Here is a 20,570-nt window from a genome sequence, read left to right as displayed (position 1 = left end):
TATGGGAAAACACGTTGTACACGTAGGGTCTGTGAGATCCATGGTTTCAGACATCCACTAGAGGTCTCGAAACACAGTCCCCATGGATAAGGGGCAGATACTGTTGTTTTTTTAAAGTTGTAAGACTCTCTCTCAGTTTTCTCAGACGATTCCTGGCAGGTGAAAATCAGTATTCGTTAACATTAAGAAGGTCTCCCTCTAGCAAGGTCCATGTGACTCCTAGGAAGAGGGCATGTTGGCGCAGCTACTAAACATGATGTAGCACAGTGCTGTGCCAGCCCCACTCACTCAGGGAGCATCCCATCACTTTAGGTAAATAATCCCACTTTGTACTTTGCACGTGTATCTTTGAGTTAGGGCAGTTAGGTTTATATCATGGGGAGGTTGGGAGCAGGAATTTTTGAAGAGACCTGCCAGACAGTGGATCAAAGGAATGGAGGGATTTACCAGTAGTGGAAGGGAGCTCATGTTATCACGTCAGTTCAGTAGCTTCTTCAGGGGAGAGTTTTGTAAAGAAGTGTGACTACTTCTCCGTTGAATACCTCAGTAGAAATTCAGCTGAGGGGCATTGTGCAGGCAGTGGCCCCCTCCAAGCCAAACGGCCACAAGAAGCAGCACAGCAAGTCATTCACGTCATCTCCTCCTTGGTCCATCAACAGACAGGAATGACATGGGGATTAACAATATGTGATTTCAACTCACCCACTCAGCAGTTTGCTTTTAGAGTGGGGCTTACATTCTTATGAGAAATATCCTGCTATCACGCACATAAAATTTAAAATTTTTCCTGTGTACTGTACCATAGTTTTAATCAGATTTCACTAACTACAGTATTGACGAGGGTAATTATGTGGAAGATAAGTGGTTTTTATTTAGAGCTTAATTAATTCTTTTGTATCTCTAAAAGGTTACTCTCTAATCTAGAAAAACGATGAAAATTGAGATAAGAGTGCTTTCCTTTTTTTCTTTTCTTTTTTGGCACTGAGGATTGAACCAAGGGGTACTTAATCACTGAGTTACATTCCCAACCCTTATTTTGAGACAGGGTCTCACTAAATTGCTGAGGCTGGCTTTGAACTTATGATTCTCTTGCCTTAGCCATCCAAATCCATGGGATTACAGATGTGCACCACGATGCATTTCTATGTAAAAAAAAAAAAAAAAAAATAGCTAACATTATAGCCTAATGATAGCCTCACAATAGCCCTGAGAGGTTGATGCCCACATTTAGAGATGTCAAAATTGAGGCACTAGGATGATAAGTAACTTGCTCGAATCATGTACCCACTAAGTAGCAGATCCAAAAGTCCAGGTAGTCTGGCTCTGCAGCCTATAGATTTTTCACACTTCCTTATAGTTGTCATATATTCCATAATCACTTCTTCTAAACCATCCATATTACCATGAGCTTTTTAGAAACTTACAATTTGATCAACTTGATTTGATTTCAAATTATCACACACACACAAAATAAAACTTTTTGGGGGGGATATTGAATCCAGGAGCACTGTACCACTGAGCTTTATATCCAACCCTTATTATTTTTTTATTTTGAGACAGGGTCTCACTAAGTCACTGAGACTGGTCTTGAACTTGCCATCCTCCTACCTCAGCCTCCCAAGTCTCTGGGATTACAGGTGTTTAAAGCCATCATGCCGGGCTTTATATACATATACATATACATATACATGTATGTGTGTGTATAATTTTTTTTTTTTCCTGTTATCAAGGATTGAACCCAAGGGCTGTAAACTACTGAGCCACACCCCAGCCCTCCCCCCATTTATTTATTTAATTGAATGGGAAAACAGTTTTTTGTTTTATTTTTTCCATTTTCAATCTCTGTTATCTCATTAAAAAATCCTTGTTATGGAACTTGGCAAATATCTACTTGTTCTAGATATTCAGCAAAGTAAACATCTAACTTTATTTTAAATCTTTTTATACCTCTGAAAGTAGACTTTTCACTGCCATATTCTAGTTCCCAGCATATTGCCTGAATCCTAGTGGGTGAATGAGTTCTGATGAATTGAGAGTCTGCCAAGGGACAATAGTCAAAGGTGTTTGCTTACTTAATCTGTCATTTTTTGATTTGGCAAGTGTTTCTGAAGGCTCGCCTTAGGTTACAGACTGTGTTAAGCAATGGATATACAGAGAGCTTCTGGCGGCAGGGGACTAGAGGCTTGATAAAAAGGAGGTTCCTAGTGAAGGTTTTGGAGGGCGGCTATGGTTTGGAGGTATAGATTGAACAAGAGAATCTTTCTACCTGCTGTTTCTCTCTGCAAGTTGGGACTCAGCAAGTAGGATGGGTGGGGGCTGTACGGGCCGTGGGAAGAGTGTCTTTGCAAGGTTGGAGGAGGTTAGTGGTGCCCAGTACTGCCTGTGGGGTTGGTTAGCTTTGACAAGAGAAGTCTGGTCTAAAGGCCATGAGTAGATAAACCAGCATCTTCATTCATAAGTACTAAAAAATGAACATAGTGTTAACAAAATTGTTTTCTTTAAAAGCTTAAATTTAGGCACTTTAAATGCTTTCTAGTGAATTATTGCAGTAGAAAAACTTAATGCCAAAAGTAAAGAACATAATCTAGGGTGTCCTTGGGCTGCTTCAGGAAAAGTAGAACGAGTGCTAGTGCCACTGGCTGGGTCTGAGTCTTGGCTCTGTCACCCAGTGGTGCAGTGTGGTGAGCCTCTTTACTTGACCTTTCTGTGCCTCGCTTTTCTCAGCTATAAAATGAAATGGTGAGAGTTTCTTTTTCATGAGCTTAAATAAGAGAATACTCTTAAATAAGAGAATAAGAGAGTAGGGAAGACAGTGAGTGCAAGGAATGTGCCACTCACTCTGCAAGGCCACATGTTCATCAGATGTTTGCTTTGTCATTCTCGATGCTATTCATGTTATTGCCAGAATATTCTCTGCCTTCTCTCCCTCTCCGTTAGTCAACTTTACTATAATAATTACTTGAGATAAATCAACTTAATAAGACAAAAGGTTTAATTTGGCTTATACTTTCAGAGGTTTTAGTCCATGGTTGCTTGGCCCCTTTGCCTTTGGGCCCGTGATGAGACAGCACATCATGGTAAAGGAAACTTCTCACCCAGTGGCAGTCAGGAAGCAAAGAGGGTGGAAGAGACCAGTGCCTTACAATCCCTTTCCATGGCATACCCCCAGTGACATAAGACCTCCCAGTAGTGCCACACTGGGGACCAAACCTTCAACACTTGGGCCTTGGGGCGAGGTTACTTTTTAGATCCAAAGTACCCTCACAGAACAGCAGCGGGCAGTGTGGCTGGATGAGAGCAGGTTGCCTGCTGATGGAGTGCTTGAGTCTTGTGACCCTTCCGTGATTCTTGTGTTAGAGTAAATGCTGGCTTGCCTTTTATTGTTGCTCCTAATTCTGCTCTTTGGTTCTCCTAACTAACTAAAATTATTGTTTTCTTAGCTACATGAAAGTGGCTATGATGCTGGCAAAGCCTTGCAGCGCCTGGTGAAGAAGCCTGTGCCCAAGCTGATCGAGAAGTGCTGGACTGAGGATGAAGTGGTGAGCATGGACCTGTGTGCCTCGGTTCTGGGCGATCAGGGTGTTCCCGCCTGCAGCGTGCCCTCCCTGCTGCTCAGGGAGTGGGGATTCATTCGGGAGACAGACTGCCCATGCATTTGTGAATCAAAGAGAAGAACCTTCAGGCCTCACAATTACACAGGAAGATTTGACTTTCGTAAGATTAGGTTCCGTAGATGATGGGGAAGATGTCCCCAAGTTTCTTGGAGAGGAGAAATGAATTGTTCCTTTTGTAAAAGTCAACATGGTTTATTGTCGGCGTTGGTGCAAACCGTCTTGCGATAACTTCCTATTTTAAGGTACATTCACATCAAAACCAGTTGATACAGAATCTAGAGTGGTCCTGGTGACTTGTTTTTATTTTGAGGGCTTGCAGAACCCCTAGCTTCTCCAGGTCATTCATCAAAAGAAGGAAGGATAGACTTGAAATAAAAACAGTAGATTTTATGTGCTCATTTTGTTGCTGTGGCGCATTAAAGGAGTTGGAGAGAAAGAAATATGCCCACAAATACAGACTTGCAAACCCTCAGTTCCATCTAGCAGACAGAGCCCGTGAAGCTACATCCCCATCTTGTGACTTTTAAAAGGTATTGCTGTAAAAGGCTGAGAGATTTCCTGTGCTTTTGCAAACACAGTCTTCAATAGGAGTGTTACTGCTTGATATTTGCCTCCAGGTAAATGAAATTGAAGAGAAGACTGGCCCTGATTCACATATTGATTACAAGTTCCTTACCTGTTTTATGAAGCCTGCTGAAGAAGAGTGTTTAGAAATGGCGTGTGCTTTCTTGATCCTGCTTATTTCATTTATGCAGCAATATTTATTGAGAGCATATCATGTGCCAGGTGTTGTGCTAGGAGCTGTGTCAAGAACATGAGGTCCCTTCTCGAGGGTCTTATGTTTTCAGAGGGGAGATCATCCTAACTCAATTGTGTTTCACTTGGTGGAAAAGTACAAAGGATAAACAGCGTAGTTAAGGTAATGAGGTTGGGAACACCTGGGTGGGGGCATCGCCTCCTGGAAGAGGTCAGGAAAGGCAAGACCTTTGTGAAGTGAGGAGGGGAGCCTCTTGACATCAAAGAGAAGAGAATTCTGGTTCACAAATTGAAAACTACTTGGCATGTGTTTTAAATAGGCAGGAGGCCGGTGTGGGTGGGTGCATGCCTGCAATTCCAGCAGCTTGGGAGGCTAAGGCAGGAGAATCAAAAGTTCAAAGCCAGCCTCAGCAACTTAGTGAGGCCCTAAAGTGACTTAGTGAGACCCTGTCTCAAAGTAAAACATAAAAAGGTCTGGGGATGTGGCTCAGTGGTGGTTAAGTGCCCTTGTGTTCAATCCCTCATACCAAAAAAAGGGGGGGGATGCAGGAATGTAGTTGGGGCATAGTGAGGAGGGGGTGACTATCCCAGGGGCAGATCACATGTGGCCTGTGGGCTGTAGCAGGGTGTTGTCTTCTGCTGTGCATGTACAGTTTCTGAGTCTGCTGAGTTCCAGGGAGATCCATGGTCCAGGCTGGAACCTGGGGTGGGCAGGATGGTAGCCATGGTGGGGTGGTGAGCGGTGGCAGGACCTGGGGAAGGTAGAGACGGGATGTGTTCATCCCGGGACTGTAGTAAGTGCTGGTGAGGGCTCTGAGGAGTGGGGAAGGACAAGGAGGCAGCAGAGGGAGACAGAAGAGGCCCTGCAGGCCTAGGTGATAGAGCACCTGTTGAATGGTCCCCCTCAAGACTGAACTTGCACAAACTGTGGGTGAAGTTAGTGTAATTGCTTCAAAATTACAAACCCTCCGCGATTAGTAGAGAGATGGTAATATCTTAAACATCTTGAATGTTCAAAAATGTCCAAAGTGAAAACATTAAATTCTGATGTTTTGAGAAGTTACATTGATACTCTTCACTGGAAACTATTTATGTGGGTAGAAGTTGACAGGTTTGATTGGTGAGATTTTTAAATTCCACACTTTTTGTGAAGAAGGATAAAAGGAGAAGAAGAGGGAATGAGAATGTAAGCAGTACTTGGAGGCTGTCCTCCCTCCTCTTGGCCTGGCTCGGGCATTCTCTTGGTGCTTGGGTACCACAACAGCTGCTCCCCTGACCTGCTCACCTTTGGTTCTTGAGCACCTCTTCTGTCCTCTCACTTCGTCTTTGTGGTGCCCCCGACCCCCCACCTTCTCTCGGTTTCTGCCCTCTGCCCCCTCCTCCTTTCTCTGACCTTCTGGCGCTGACTCTCTCCTCTCCCCTTCTGCCATTTTTCTCATGACCTTCATTCCCTCTGGAATTTTTTAAATACACAGCACAAAGTCCTCTCTTCCTGCTTAAGAGAAAGCTGATTTCCTTTTTCTGCAGTCCTTGCTTCTCTCAGGCACGATGCTGACTGTGTCCCCACTGCGGCTGCATACAGACTTAGCAGTGTGTGCGGGGGAACCTCGGGCATCAGAAAGAGCCCAGAGTTAACTTTGAAAAACAAAACAGGACTCCAAAGTGGCAACCATTCCAAGTATGGGATAATGATCCCTAACTGCATAAACTCAAGTTGGTTTGGGCTTATTTTTATCATGTTTGCTTCTTGTTTCGAGAAATGTTTTGGCAGTCACCCAGCCCTTGCTGATCCTAGGGATCAAATGGTTCTCCGATTTGTAGAAAGTGAAGCTTGCTTTTTAAAGCTTCCACAGTGAATGAGAGGGAGTGATTGAATAATTGATAGGTTGAAGAAGGCGTCTGATGTATGTATCCCAATCTTTGAATAGATTTATGTGGCAACAAGGCAATCCCTCTTTACCTCGGTTGCCTTTGACTGTGAAGAAACACCTGCTGTGTTCAAGCGGCCCCCTTCTAATGACTTTGCCACTTTTTCTCACCCTAGGAATCGCAGACGTAAAACAAGTGTGTCCACCCAAATAAGTATAAGGACCTACCTTATTTCTTCTCACAGTTTTCTGTACACTTTGAACATTCTAGTTATTTTTAGACTTTGTTGTCTCTGGTGTATTGATTTGATCTCACCAGCACCAGCAAAGCCCTCCACAAGTTGTTGCCATGGCCTGTATGAGAATGCTGAAGTGGCCGCCCCTGTGAGAGGGTGACCACTGGTGCCTGCAGGCAGGAGTGCCCGCCAGCCGTGCCTCCTGATGGGCAAGCTCCCTGCTCCCGGAAGGAACTAGCTTTTCTCCCACCAGGATGGAGCCTGACCCTTCCCTAGCTGATTCAGCCCTCTGCAGCCACAACTGTCAGTCCCCTTCCGAAGTGTGCCTCTCATCTGCATCTGTACTGGCACTTGTCCCCTGCTTCCTCATGCTGACTTTTATGTCATGATCATGAGCTGGTTGTACCTCACAAACTTTATTTCTGAGCCGATTGCCTTCCTAGTTTGTAAACTTATTAAGGTGAGGATGATGTCTCTCCCTGTAAAGGGCTTGAAAAATATTGATGGCACTTTGTTTAATTAAAGTTATTGTTCCTAAAATTTCTTTACTCAGCTCTTCCTCAGTCCAGCATTTTGAAATTTGTAATAGTTAATATTATTGAATTAACATCAAAAAACTCTTACATGCATCCAAAACTGACCTTGAAAATTTGACTTTTGGAAAATGCTTTTCAAATTACTCATCATCATTGTCATTTTTGTCAACATCATCATAACGTCACTCAACTGTTTCTTCCTAAGTCTCTCAGATCACCAATTCTGTAGATCTGAGACTAAAAATTACACTAGAAGAAGCCTTTCATCTCACACCTTCTCTCAGTAATTGCTCTGACAGTTTGTGTGTGAGTGTAGATATGGTATTTCTAATTGAAGTTGCTTTGGGGCTAAGATTCTTTAAATCTTGTTGCTCTGAAGCCAAATTTGTGCCAGTTTGTCAGATTCTGTATCAGATACTGCAAAACAGTTATGCTTTTGTGGCGTGACTGCAAGAAATGCTTTGGTTGCTGGCCTGTAGTGTATATTTTAGGTAAAATACAGTGGGTCAAACCAGGGAAACATTCTGGAAGAAATCCTAGGTGAATTTATGAAGCTTTTCAAATACTATGGTATGGCAGGGATAGAGCCACAAGAAATGGCCAGATGCCACCTTTGACTGTTCTGTTGGTGATTAACCAATTTCACATACATTTATGCTAAAAATATGATTCCAACCAGGTATGGTGGCACACGCCTGTAATCCCAGCTACTCAGGAGGTGGAGAAGCAAATTTGAGGCCCACCTGGGGTGTGTATGTAATTCCGTAGTAGTGACATAAAATAAAATATTGTTTCTTTTCAGAAAATCATCCAAATTGTTAGAACTTAAGAAAAAGGAGGAGCTACATATCAGAACCTAAAAAGCAAAACCCCAGAAATCCTAGATTATTAGGTTTTTAATTAAACATGATGAACACATTTAAATATAACACAAAGGCCCTGGGCTGAACTGCACCTAATCGAAACAGATTAAGTCACCCTTCCATGCTTGGATAGTTATTAATTCTGTTTATTTATGCATGCAGGCTGAAGGTAGCGCGGGCTGCTGTTGTGTTGCTGCTTATTGCACTGGGATTCCACTGCTGCTTGATGCTGTGCTCTTAATTAGCATTCAGCTGTTGATTAGGGAAATACTGGGGATGTTAATTGAATTCTTTTTAAAATTCAGGGCCTGCTCTTTCCTTGTGTAGTTCAGCCTGAGTTGCAGGGTTGTAAGATTGGGTGTTCCACTGAGCTTTGTGTTTTTCACCCCTTGCTTCCTGTCCTGTTGCCTGTTACTTAGTTTTTGAAATTATTTTCATGTTGAATTAGCTTTCAGCAAAAATCCAGGTGCTGCATATGTGAAGGTTTTGTTGCTTAGAGTAGTACAGCAGAGTGTGTCCATTTCATCTTGGCTAACAGTAGCTTTTATCTTGAAATATGCCATCCATTAAATATTTTATACCACTTTTGATGTCATACATTGAGGTGAACAACCTAGATAAAAATAAACTGAAATTTTGCTTCAAAGATAGTAATCCATGGTAGTGATAAACCTTAATTGGCCATGTACATGGATTTATTTACAAGTTCATAAATTTTAAAACATCTAAACCTTCCTTCAATTTAAAGCTGGTTTATCATAAATATAAATGAAAATCCTTTCAAAATTGACGTACATGGCAAACTAATTTCCTGAGTATTTGTCACCCAGTGAACCAGTGTGGCTGGTGGGGGAATTACTCGGGGAGAGTGGCACGGCCATTTGCGCGGGGTCTCCCCAGAGGTCCTCAATGCCTTTGTTGTACCCTTTTTGGAATGTCTGCTTGAGAAAACATTGTTTTCATTGTTCGCTCTTTCAAACCAGGCATCTGGACAAGCCCAAAGACAGAGCTGCTTAGTGGAGTAAAAATACAATAAATTTTATTTACTGTTTGTGTGGCAACTGAAGAAAATATAATTCACAGCAAAATCAAAAGTTAAGGCCCTGGAGAGCAGGAGAGTGTAGGTGAATGCAGAGGCGGGGATGCAAGGGAAGAGAGGCTCCCCCACCTTCAGTTGGCCCCACGTGGGTTTCAGATACCCACAGTCCTGATGTTTGGTTTTAAAATTTCACATTCACAATATGGCGGGGGAGGCTAGGTTGTATGATACCTATTTGAGGAACTATATAATTTCCTGAGTTTTTGGCCATTTTATGTAGTCATACAAAATATGTTGAAGATAAGCGGATCCTGTCATATAGGTCATCTAAGATGAATCCATTCCTTTTCTTCTTTCAACAATTTTTTTGTAAATTTCCTCTACTGTTAAGAATGTCATTATAGGGGTGGGGGGAAGGGAAAAAATAACAGAATGAATCAAACAACATTACTGTATGTGGACTTATGATTACACAAATGGTATGCCTTTGCGCCATGTACAGAGAGGCAACATGTATCCCATTTGTTTACAATAAAATTAAAAAAAAGAATGTCATTATAGAAACACTGAAGGTAATTAAAACATCATCGCTAAACACCATGTTGTACATTTTACTTACTGTTTCTTGTGATCATTGGGTCTTTGTTTATGGTTTTATGTTATTGTATACTTATTTTATGTGTGCAGATTTGCATACATGAAAATTGAACCATAACGTTAAAATTATAACTTCTGAAGCCCCCTACCCCCATGGTGTTGGGGATTGAACCCAGGGCCTGGTGCATGCAAGGCAAGCACTCTGCCAACTAACTGAGCTATATCCCCAGCCCTGAAGTTATAATCTTTCTAAAGACATTTTAATGTGAAAAATCTTACAACTTTACTTGGTAATTTCACTATTAATCTGAAAGACAGACATGCATGTTCAATGAATCATTGAATCATGTACTAGAAACTTAGTGAATTTGGGCAGAGGGGTGAACAAACCCATGGTCTAAACAAGTTCTCTGTCAAATTCTGGGCCTATATGCCCAGCCCAGAACTTAGTTAATTTTAAAATGAATCAAAGTAGATTTTTCTCTTTACTCCTACCCTTCTTTCAAATGAAACTGGTAACTGTTTCTGAAGAACTGAATTTTTAGATATGAGAGTTGGAAAAAATTAAGAGAAATATAAATGCTGACCTATTGCCTAAACATTTATGATCATGTATTACTCCATGTTATATATTTTTATTGTGACTCATGGTAAAAACCAGTTATTGGTATTTAAAAAAAATGTAGGTTCAGGTAAGATTGCTTGTTATTTCAAGTGTTAATGAAACAGGACTGTCTCTCCTGTGATTAACTCCCATCAACCTTTGTACCAAATCCTTGTTTAAAGAAGTCGATAGTGTGGATAGAGTGGAGTTTATTGTCAAGTCCTTTCGGAAATGAGACAGCGAATTAAAAATCAATTATATGTGCAGAAAAGTTGGTGTAAGGCAATCAATTCTGTCCATTAGTTTGCAGAAAGATTCTACTGTTTAACAAGCTGGAAAGAGAATGTATTTTAAAAATCCTTGAGTAAATGAGATAGGACAAGCATTAGAAGGAGTGAGATATTTTAAGAATTTGCTTCAGTATTTCATTCTGCAGTAGTTGCCCCTGGGTTAAACTTGCAATTCAGCTGTGACCTTGCTGTTCACTTACATGGCTTTGTAACACTCCAGGCTGCCTCTCTATATTGTGGTCAAAGAAATATTTATGCCCATTTCTCCCCCCCCCCCTTTTTTTTTTTTCTAAACAAGATCATTCTTTATCCTATTTTCTTTAACTGGTAATGTTTTTAAAGATTTATTATCCCCATCTTATGTTTTTCTTAATATCAAGAACCCTTTGTGCTCCTTTCCAGGCCCCACACAGAATTAGTAGGTGCGTGTTTGCACGCGTATACGTGTGTGCTTAGGCCTTGAGCCTGGGCACAGCAGAAGAGAGAGCTGGGAAGGAGCCCCACATTGAACAGAAGCTTACCCTAAATTATTCCTTTCTGCTCAGGATAGTCTTTTTAAATCAAAGATTACTTTTTATGGATTATTTTTTTAGTTTTGCTTGAGGAGGGAAATGGGGGGGATCTTCTGCTTGAAAGGTTCATAAATAGTGGATTGTTGAAACCATATTTTCCATCTCATTTTCAAGGGCATATAAAAAATTAAGGATAGCATACACTTTGAGTCACTTGGTCTTCTGTTCATTTAAAAAATGTGAACACGACACAAGAGGACTTGAGAGATTGCATTTGTTCTCCCATGGACAAAGTGGTTATTTTATAAATGAAGAAGATGGAAAATCTTTTTCTTCGGCAGTTTCTTAGCAACAGAAAGTCAATTTTAATGTGTGTGCTTGGAACTTTCTCTGTACAGTGGCATTGGAGCCTTGCATCTTCCTGGTGAGGCGTGTTAGACTGGCAAGCTCAGGTCGGGGGCAGAAAGAGGCTGTGAAGAACGCTGGCCTGCGTGAGACGTGTTCCCCTGGCACACTGCTGTCTGACGTCCGAAGCTGTCACGGTGGACCCAGTCAGGGCCTCGGCAGCCTCACTGCTTCCTCCCTAAAGCACCATCCTTTCTTCTTCATCCTCTTCCCTTGGCACATTTCAGTGTTGCAGTGGGGCCCTTGGGACTGAGGTTTCAGCACTGCTTTAAGATGTTTTTTAAACCTTTTTGTGTGTGTGTGGTTAGGGGGCACTGGAGATTGAACCTGGAAGTGTTCTGCCTCTGGGCTACATTCTCAGTCCTTATTTATTTTTTTAGTTTTTCATTTTGAAACAGGGTCTCACTAAGTTGTCCAGATGAGCCTCAAACTTGAGACCCTTCTGTCTCAGCTTCCCAACTCTGAAGTGTCTTTTTATGGGGAGATTCTAATGTGTTTTCCACATTTGTAAAGCAAAGTACTGAGGTATTAGGAAGCAGAGTATGCTTGGTGACCGTAGAAAGAGACCTCACCAACTTAGTGTGGAGACCCAGGGTCAGTCGGTCTGCTTTCCTGGTGCTTGGTATTAGTTTGGCAAGATAGCCCCAAAATGTCTCTTTCAAGTAAAAACCTAAAAAAAAGTGACAGCTATTTTTGAAAAGATACAGGGAAGAGCATTCTAGAGCGAGGAAGCCGTGATGCAGAGGCCCTCAGGAGAAGGAACTCCTGGTGGGGTGTCCAGAGGTGGCAAGGAAGCCCCATTGTGGAAGAGCAGAGGAAGATGTGAGGCCAGAAAGCCAGGGGCTTGTCAGACCAGAGGCCTTAGCAGCTCCTTGGCTTCACAGAGTTACGTATTGTTATGGAATTAATGAGGCGGCCTCAAGGACTGAGCTGAGTCTTCTGCCCAGAATACCTTGCAGTGGCGTTTTTACGGTTCCGCTGTGCGGGCTTCTGAGTCACACGTCCCTGACTCCTACCGTGGCTTGCTGTGTTAAACTGAAGCATCTCAGGTTTCTAACCAGTGTAGTCAGGGTCTGCCTCTTGTGTTTATTTGAGTTTCGTATTCGTGAGAAGAGTGTGGTTTTCCTGCATAGGCAAAAGAAAGCTACTCGGAAAGGTAAGGGCAGGTACTGTCCCTGTGTTGTGGGGTAGCAGTTGGTTGTGTCATAAGACATTTCTAACAAATTTTAATTGAGAAAGTAAAGAGTAGACAATTTAGGACTTTAGCTGTCATGCGCTGAGTGACATCACTTAGGTGAAAGAGGAGGTATTTTCAAAAATCTTTCTCCTTTGGACCAAAACCCTGGCTTTAAGGATCAGCTTAGGAAAGGCCTTCTAACATTGTTTGAACAAGTATCCCTGTCCACTGACATTTGCTTGGTCAAGGCCTTGGTGCTTATCTTTAATATCTTGAGGATTGATGCTGCATGCACCCAGCAGAATGCTGGCCAGGTTACTGTTCCCCAGCAGTGTTGCTCTGTTTCTTCCCCAGCCCCTCCTTCTTATGAGAGGTTGGATGTTCACAGGTGACCTAGAATGAAGAGTACCCTTTTCCTAGGGAAGGCCTGGAAGTTAGTTTGGTCCTCAGGGTTCTCCTTGTCCTGCGTGGGCATCTGCTCACTGGGTTTGCTTGGGTGCCTCCACACTGGACTAGGTAGTCTTGAGTGTGGGGACTGTGGCTTAATTCTTTGTTTTTAAGACTCCAGTTTGTTAAATTTACTTGAAAACAAAGGAAACTAGAAGTCTCATGATTTACAGTAGGTATTAAATTAACTGCAGTAAGAATTGGGGAGAGTTACAGTCCTTAAGAGAGATGTTGAGAGCTCTTACTTTGCTACAGTATTTCTACCTCAGTCTTTCAGCTGAGTTTGTGTCAAGAATACACACAGTTCTTTCATTCCCTGTGTTTCAAAAACAATATATGTAATTATTCTTCATTTCCTGTTAGATGTTCAGTGTGGACTTCAACCCCTTCCCTGCAGCTCACAACCTGGGTTGTGCTCTGGAATCACATGAGGAACTTTAAACACACAAAGCAGACTTGGGTCATCCCAGAGACTCTGACTTAATTCAGCTGGAGTACTAGTGTACAGCCCTGGTGGAGGAGACCTAAGGTAGAGGAAACAAGAAGAGGGTGACAGTGACAGGCTCTCTGGGGTAGGCATGAGGCCTCTGTTATGTGCCTGGTGCTCTTCTGAGCATGTGACTTGAATCGACTCACATGTTGCCCTCTTACAGATGGAGAAGCCAGTCGCAGAGAAGAGAGATCCCTCCAGGCCACAGAGCAAGCTGTTGGGAGAGCTTGTGTCCCCCAACAGACCCTCAGTACTATGTGGCCTCTAGAGGAGCCCAGCCCATGGGGGAGCAGCAGAGAAGTAGGGAGAGGGGACATTTGGGTGCTTTGCCACTGGATGGGGAGGAAACTGGTATGCTTCTAATAAAATAGGAAATCAGAAGTGCTGACTTTAAGGGAGAACAACAGAGCTTGTGTTGGATTTGAAATTATTTAGAAGATACAAGTAGATGTAGCCGTTAGAAATGAAGCTCTCAAAATAGAAGTTTTCTGGCTCATGAGGGAAGTTCACAGTTGAGAAAATTGGGCTTGAAGAGGGTAATTAGCTTGCTCAGGGTCCTAGAGCCAGTAAGTGCAGAGCCAGGGGCTGATGAGGTGGCCAGGGATGAGAAGAGGTCCCCTGAGACAAGACTCTTAGGGAATACTTATGTCAAGGGGCAGAACATGGACATGGCCATTGACAAAGACAAAAGGAATATCAGAAGGCAGGAGAAAGGTTTGGGTTCCATATTATTTAATTTATTAAGCATTATGTCTCTAGGAAATGAAGGATAATCACACATACTCACGTGTACACAGTAGTCATGTGGTGAATGATAGGACTGGGCCAGTCTCGACGTAGCCTGTCCAAATGACCTGGGTAGGACACCGGTGCAGGACAGGGTGGCGGGCATTCTCAGGATGCTGTGATGCCAGTATTGACCACACTGTTGCGTAAGTGATCGTGAGTCCCACACGCTGCTTAGAGCGCCGAGCAAGCCAGGACAGAGGTGGTGGAGGAGGTGAGGGCGAGAGGTCCCAGGCAAGAGGGGTACTGTGATGTCAGTGGTGGCTGGACCGCAGGGGCATCTCTAGTTTCCTGTCTTAGGTGTGGTTCTAGTAGGTGGCTCTGCTGGAATCAAAGCCCAAGGATGGTGGCCACAGACAGAGCATCACAAGGGCTACAGGCAAGGCTTGTGTCTCCCTGAGAATGACATCGGAAGACAGGGTGAGAGATTTCTGGCTAGGTTCAGAAGCCCCCGGTGAAGGGAGGCCCAGCTGGTCTCCCTGGATTGCTGCTGTTGACAGAACTGAGCTTCTGGGCCTGGGACTCGAGGAGTCGAGGAGGATGCTGTGTGGCTCTTACTCAGGGAAGCCAAGGTGGGGCAGTGGAGCCGTTAGGCTCCGGAGATCAGAGAGAGGACAGTGTGTCCCTACAGGCCGTGGTGTGAAGAGCCAGTGGGGGTTGCTGGTGAGTGCCCCTGGTCTGAAGCAGGTCTGCTCTGAATTGGGCTGGGAGTCCAGGGAGAGGGTTGAGAAGGAAGGAAAGCTGTGCTGCGATGGTCACTTCAGGCGCTGCGAGTAGAGGGAGGCAATGTGCTTCCTGAGGACTGACCTGTTTCTTGCAGACCTTACTCAGAGCGGGGGGGGGCTGAGGCGGATGTGGAGGAAAGCCTGAGGGGGACGGGAAGGGGCTGGATGAAAGTGCGGAATTGAAACGCAAGGTGCCAGTGTTGGCTCTGCTGTGTTTGACGGGGCCTGTCTTGTGTCCTGGGCACTGTCTAAATGCTGGGAAGAAGCACGGACGTGCTATTCTCAGGGAGTTTGCATTTTGGTGGGGAACACAGGCACATAAATAAAACCACCTAAGCAGGGCGCGTTCACGTAGGTGCCGTGAGGAGGACAAGCTGCTTTGGCTGGGGCTACACAGCTGGAGCGCCACCTTCCAGGTGGCAGCTGCTTCTCATGCCATGACTTTTCTTTCTATGTCTGCACAGATGGTATCACCGATACGTCAGTCAAGTGAGATGTTTTTCTAGTAATTCAGTTTATTTGACCCCCTGGGGGTCATGTCTCAGTTGCCTGTAAACTGCTTATTGTCAGGACCAGATAAATGGCTTTAGGATTCAAGAGTTTTAAAGAATTTAAAACAGGCTGAATTTGACTGCAAGGAGAGATGGGGACTTGGCTGTGAAATTAAAAATGTTTTTTTTTTCTTTTTTATATAGAAATATGTGTACTTTTTCAGCATGAAGAACATAACAATAGAATATTTTTAACAGCAAAAAAAAAGATGCCTTAACTTTTTTAACTTTTTTTTTTTTTTTTTTCTTTCATGGCTTTAGATTTGGGGAAAAGATTAAAAGTGAAGGATCTGGTTCTTGGTAATACCTTTGCCGATAATCTGATGGTAGATGTGAGGGAATGTTCCTCTGGGCAGGAAAGAGAGTGGGGAGGCTGTGACAAAATCCAGACTGGGGCTCTGTGTAGCCATGGAACTCCCTTTGGATGTCACTGCGGTTTCATTTTCTTTCCTTAGTGTGATATGTTTGTCAAGCAGGCTGAAGGGCCTAAAACAAACAGAAGACATATGAAGTAGTTTGGCGTGTGGGTCATTCATTTTGTCTTTGATTCTTTATTGAGCTATAAGCTGTTAGCCAGCCGCATCGTGTTGAGCAGGTCACACAGCCCCCAGCCTGCCTGCACTAGTGCAGCTGGGATCTGTCCCAGAGAAGGCTGACCCTTTGGGCTGTCTCCCGGTTAACCAAGAGAAAGAAATGCACTGCTGTGGTGAGGGTCCCTCCGAACATTTGCTGGTCTGCTTTTTTCCAGTAACCCTCATCTGTCTGTAGAAAGCCTCCCATTATAGAAATGTAATTATTTCGTTTTAGAGTGTTTAGGCTGAAAAGACAGAAAGACAGAAGTGGTGGTAAACCTGATTCATCGGGTTGAATCTGTGTCTCAGACTAGTTGCTGTACCTTGGGCAAGTATTGATCCTCCGTCTAAGAAGTAAGAGTGTTATTAAATAAACTGGCCCTTCCAGCTCCCCACGGCCCAGGTACTAATACTATGATAGGAAGTGTCATTGAAGAAACATGTATTAAATGTCCGTCAGTGCAAAAGCCTCTCTCTGCCAGATGGCACAGGCAAGACCTTCCCGCCATGAGAAGCTGATATCTTAATGGCAGTGAGGGTGGAATGTGGGAGGTTCCATGGCAGGTTCAGAAACCCAGAGGAAGAAGACAAAATTCGGGCAGGAGACAGTATAAATTTGCTCAGGGTCACAGTGATGGTAAGTGAAGCACTCAGGAATCCAAGCTAAATAGTCCCACCCAAGAAAGGCTCCCCAGATGACAGAAGTCTTACATAAGGAGACAGAAGCACAGAGCAGATGGGTCACACCCAGAAACAGCAGGTCCTAGCTTGAGCACAGGTGGAGCAGGGGTGGCAGAGGTGTAGCAGAGCCTCTCTCCCCTTCCCCCATATCCTTCGCAGACACGCTTTGACAGCCCCATCTCCGGCGAGCTGAATGTGACCTCAGAATCCACTTTAGCACCGCCTTCTAATCCACACGTCTGGGGTGGCAGGAGTAGAGGCTGGCGTGATAAAGCACTTTGATTAGCACACTGTGGAGTCTGCACTCTTTATTTAAATGTAGAAGTATCAGAATCAGTTTTGGAGTTCAGATGGAGAGCCACTGAGCCTTGGTGGATCAATAGCTGCACGGTACGGGACCTTCCCTGGGTAGTGGGTCTTGGTTCTAGAAAGTGTGGCATGTTTAACCCTAGTTTGGCTTGGTAAAAACAGTCTAGTAGTCTAGCCGATGTGTGGAAGCATGTTTGCAACTCCAGAAAATGTTTCCCTCTTTGTTCAGTAAATACAAAGGTAAAAAAATTTCCCCATGAAGCCCCGGAAAGCATTTTGCCTAAAATAACTTATCCCTCCCAAGTTTAATTTTTTTTTATAAGGATGAAATTTCTAACATATTATCAATGTTGACATTTAAAAATAAACTAGTCATTCTTTTAAATATATTCACTGAATATTAAATACTGTAGGGATTTATACCCATTATCATCATTTTTAAAATACATGAATGAGTTTTTTTTTTTTTTTTAAGCAGTCAAATTATGCATCTTATCTTTTCCTTCCTTGAACTTCTGTTTCTATGCTGTTTCATCCAAAGGCTTTATTCCAGGGCAGTTCATTTTGTGCTTGAGAATCTTGTGTCAGATCACCCTTTTATACTTCCCTGCAACAAAAATATGTGTATCAAATATGTGCTTGTACTTTCCTTTAGCAGGAGAGCTGTAAATGAACAATAGAGTTATAAATACTAGAAAATTTTTTTCATATTGTTATAACACTTCTAGTGTACAGTTGATCAGAATAACAAAATACTATGAATGTTGATATAATTTTCCTTTTTGCTCAATATCTGTTAGAAATAAGATGGATGGGTTATTTAAAACACATTAGTTCTTGGGTGAATGTTACTTATAGTTAGGATGAGGTCATGTTCTGTGTCAAGTTTATTCCTGTTCTTCATTTATCTTGATTATGTGAATGAGGAGATGGGAATCATGGTTTTGTTAGTGCCATTCAGTTATTTGAATTCCTTCCATAATAATGTCAAAATATAACTTGTCATCAACCATTATGTTCACTACTCTATCAGATGTCATCTCACTGGGGTCTTCAGTTTTGTTGATAGCAAAGAAGTGGAAGGTGTGTGTTGCTGTGTTTTCTCAGTTAGACTTGAGTTAGGTACTGTTGGAACCAACACCAACAGCAGTGCTTTGAACTGCCCCTTCATGTAGTGACCCAGGGACAGTGCTACCTAGTAGCTTACACTTGGGAGAGGGGAAGGGGGGTTGCGTTTGTTTGTGAAGAGATAGATGGGAGATGGAAGAGTACCCTCTTACAGGAGGATCCTTGTTGGTGATTTTAGGAAAGTGAATGCACATCTGAAAGTTGAGGTTTTGAAAATGAATTCCCTTAGAATGATTTGACTCCCTGTACCCTCAAGAAAGTCTCTCATTTCTGCACTTCCTAGTTTGCAGACCATGGACCTACACATCCTGCGTGCCAAGCTAAATTGTGGGTGTTGGGTCAACCCAGGGGAGCAGGTCTTGTCTGAGGTGGGCTGGTGCTGTGGAGAGGACCAGCCTGGGAGCCACAGGCAGGGAACTTGGCTGTACATTGCTTTGCTGATTAAATGATGACAGACTTACTGCCTTTGCCTTCTAGGAGTTTATCACATGAGCTCACATTATTAAAAGAAAGCAAAACAGCTTCCCTACCCCAAGAACCCATAAAATAATGAAGAAAACTCTTCACTAGATCTTGTTTTTGCTTTTTGTTTTGTTTACTTTTATTTAATTATTTTTGTGGTGCTATTGATTGAACCCAGGGCCTCACTCATGCTAGGCAAGTATTTTACCACTGAACTGTATCCCCAGCCCTAGGTCTTACCTTTAAATGTTAATACAGAGCATATATTACTCTAGAGCACTTTTAAAAAAAATGTTTTGATAATGAAATGTCAAAATAACTGGCTTCTTAGCAATCCCATATATTTTATTTTAGTCATCTACGGTTTTTAGAAGGGGGAATGCTTTACCAGAATGCCAAAGGGTCCCTGGTAGAAAACAGATTAGGTACTGTGCCTCTTCAAATGCCACAGATAGTGTCCAAAGCATCCAAGATGACAAGTTCAATAAAGTGGTTTCATGAAAGGACACTGCACAGAAGAGATGCTTATTATGACTGTGGCAGTGTTGCTAGCTTAAGGCACACGCCCTAGGTGACTCCGGTGCTACCTCAGACTCTCAGATCTCAGTGGTATTATCAGGAATTATCCTAAGGACACCAGTATCGCCTGTAATCCAGTGTACAGCTTAGCATTATGGAATCCACCTGGAACTACCAGGGGAGCATGTCTCCCAAGGGTCACTATCCTTCCCTCGCCCTCTACCCCTGAAGTCCATCTGAGAGGGAGAAAACCTTCACAGGTCTCCTGATTGCTTTTCACAGCAGTTCAGTATGTTATTGGTTTTATGGTTAGGTGATCTTGACCTGTGGCTACTTACTTAGAATTTGGTTTGTGTCTTTAACACCTTAACATTCATTCCTTTCTTTCTGGTGCTCTCAGGCAGCTGATTTCCTCCACGCACCAGGTTCCCTGACTTGAAACCACAGCGCTACATTTAGATCATGTTTCTTACATGCTGCCGACGTTATCTCATTTACAGTATCACGTTCCTTTTGCCATACACTGTGTGATCTGGGCCTCCCCATAGCTTTTTAACAATTTGTAATTGAGCAGGAAGTGTGTTTTTATTACAGTGGCCTTTTTGATTTTGATTTTACAATCATGTAGTGTTTAGCAGAGAGCAGAGGTGGGCAAGTGGCTCTCTGCAACACATTTTTGACAGAGAGAAGTCTGTTGTTTCAGCCACTTGGCTATCTGTCAGCGGTTCTTAGACTTCCCCCTTGTGTTGGTTGCCTGGCAACCTGGGGCCGGAGTAATCAAACCGTGGCCAGTGCTTTTCCAAGTCCAGATTGGGAGATGATTTATTGGTGGAACTGTAAGCATAGTAAACTCAAGCCTCAGAAATGGACCTTTATCGTTATTATTATTATTATTATTATTTATTTTTAAACCAGGAGTTTATAGAAACCATGAGAGAAAAATAAGAGAGAAAGAATATCAATTGGACGATTTTTTTACAGAAGTTATAAAGAATAGAATTGGATCCTTTAATGAGCTGCTTCTTATGTTTCTGTCCACATACCAAATGTATAGGTTGGTATTTTTACTTGTTAGATAATTACCCACCCCCCTTTAATTGTTGTACTGGAACACTCAATATTTTAATAGTTAGTCCTTCTTGTAGTAAATACTTGGAATGCTTTGTTTCCAGGAGGATCTCAGGCTAGGGAACCTCATGGCCTGAGGGCCACCCTAAGGCCTTGCAGAGTCAGGCCTGCAGCACCCCTTTCCCACTGCCTGCCTCTCTTCTTGATTTAATGCAGCAACTATAAAATGCTGATTTCTCTTACCCCTGTTTTTCAAAATTTCTTACAAAATTCAAAGACCTGGATATGTGGAAAATCTCTATCTCCTGCTCAGTTTTTCTGTGAAACTAAAACTA

General features: G+C 43.0%; 1 protein-coding gene across 7 annotated transcripts in view; it reads left to right on the top strand.

Moving 5' to 3' along the window:
• Window positions 1–20,570, top strand: part of RERE (arginine-glutamic acid dipeptide repeats) — a 404,253-nt gene that overhangs the window by 308,133 nt on the left and 75,550 nt on the right. For all 7 annotated transcript variants that reach the window (XM_079133348.1, XM_079133347.1, XM_079133349.1 and 4 more), the window contains one exon: window positions 3,441–3,539. In XM_079133348.1, coding sequence (XP_078989474.1) covers window positions 3,441–3,539 — 99 coding nt within the window. The remainder of the gene's footprint in view (window positions 1–3,440; window positions 3,540–20,570) is intronic.

The sequence above is a fragment of the Sciurus vulgaris genome (assembly GCF_902686455.1).
Source record: "Sciurus vulgaris genome assembly, chromosome: 1".
Lineage (NCBI taxonomy): Eukaryota > Metazoa > Chordata > Mammalia > Rodentia > Sciuridae > Sciurus > Sciurus vulgaris.
The sequence above is the reverse complement of the archived record's forward strand: the minus strand, read 5'-3'. Positions and strand labels throughout refer to the sequence as shown.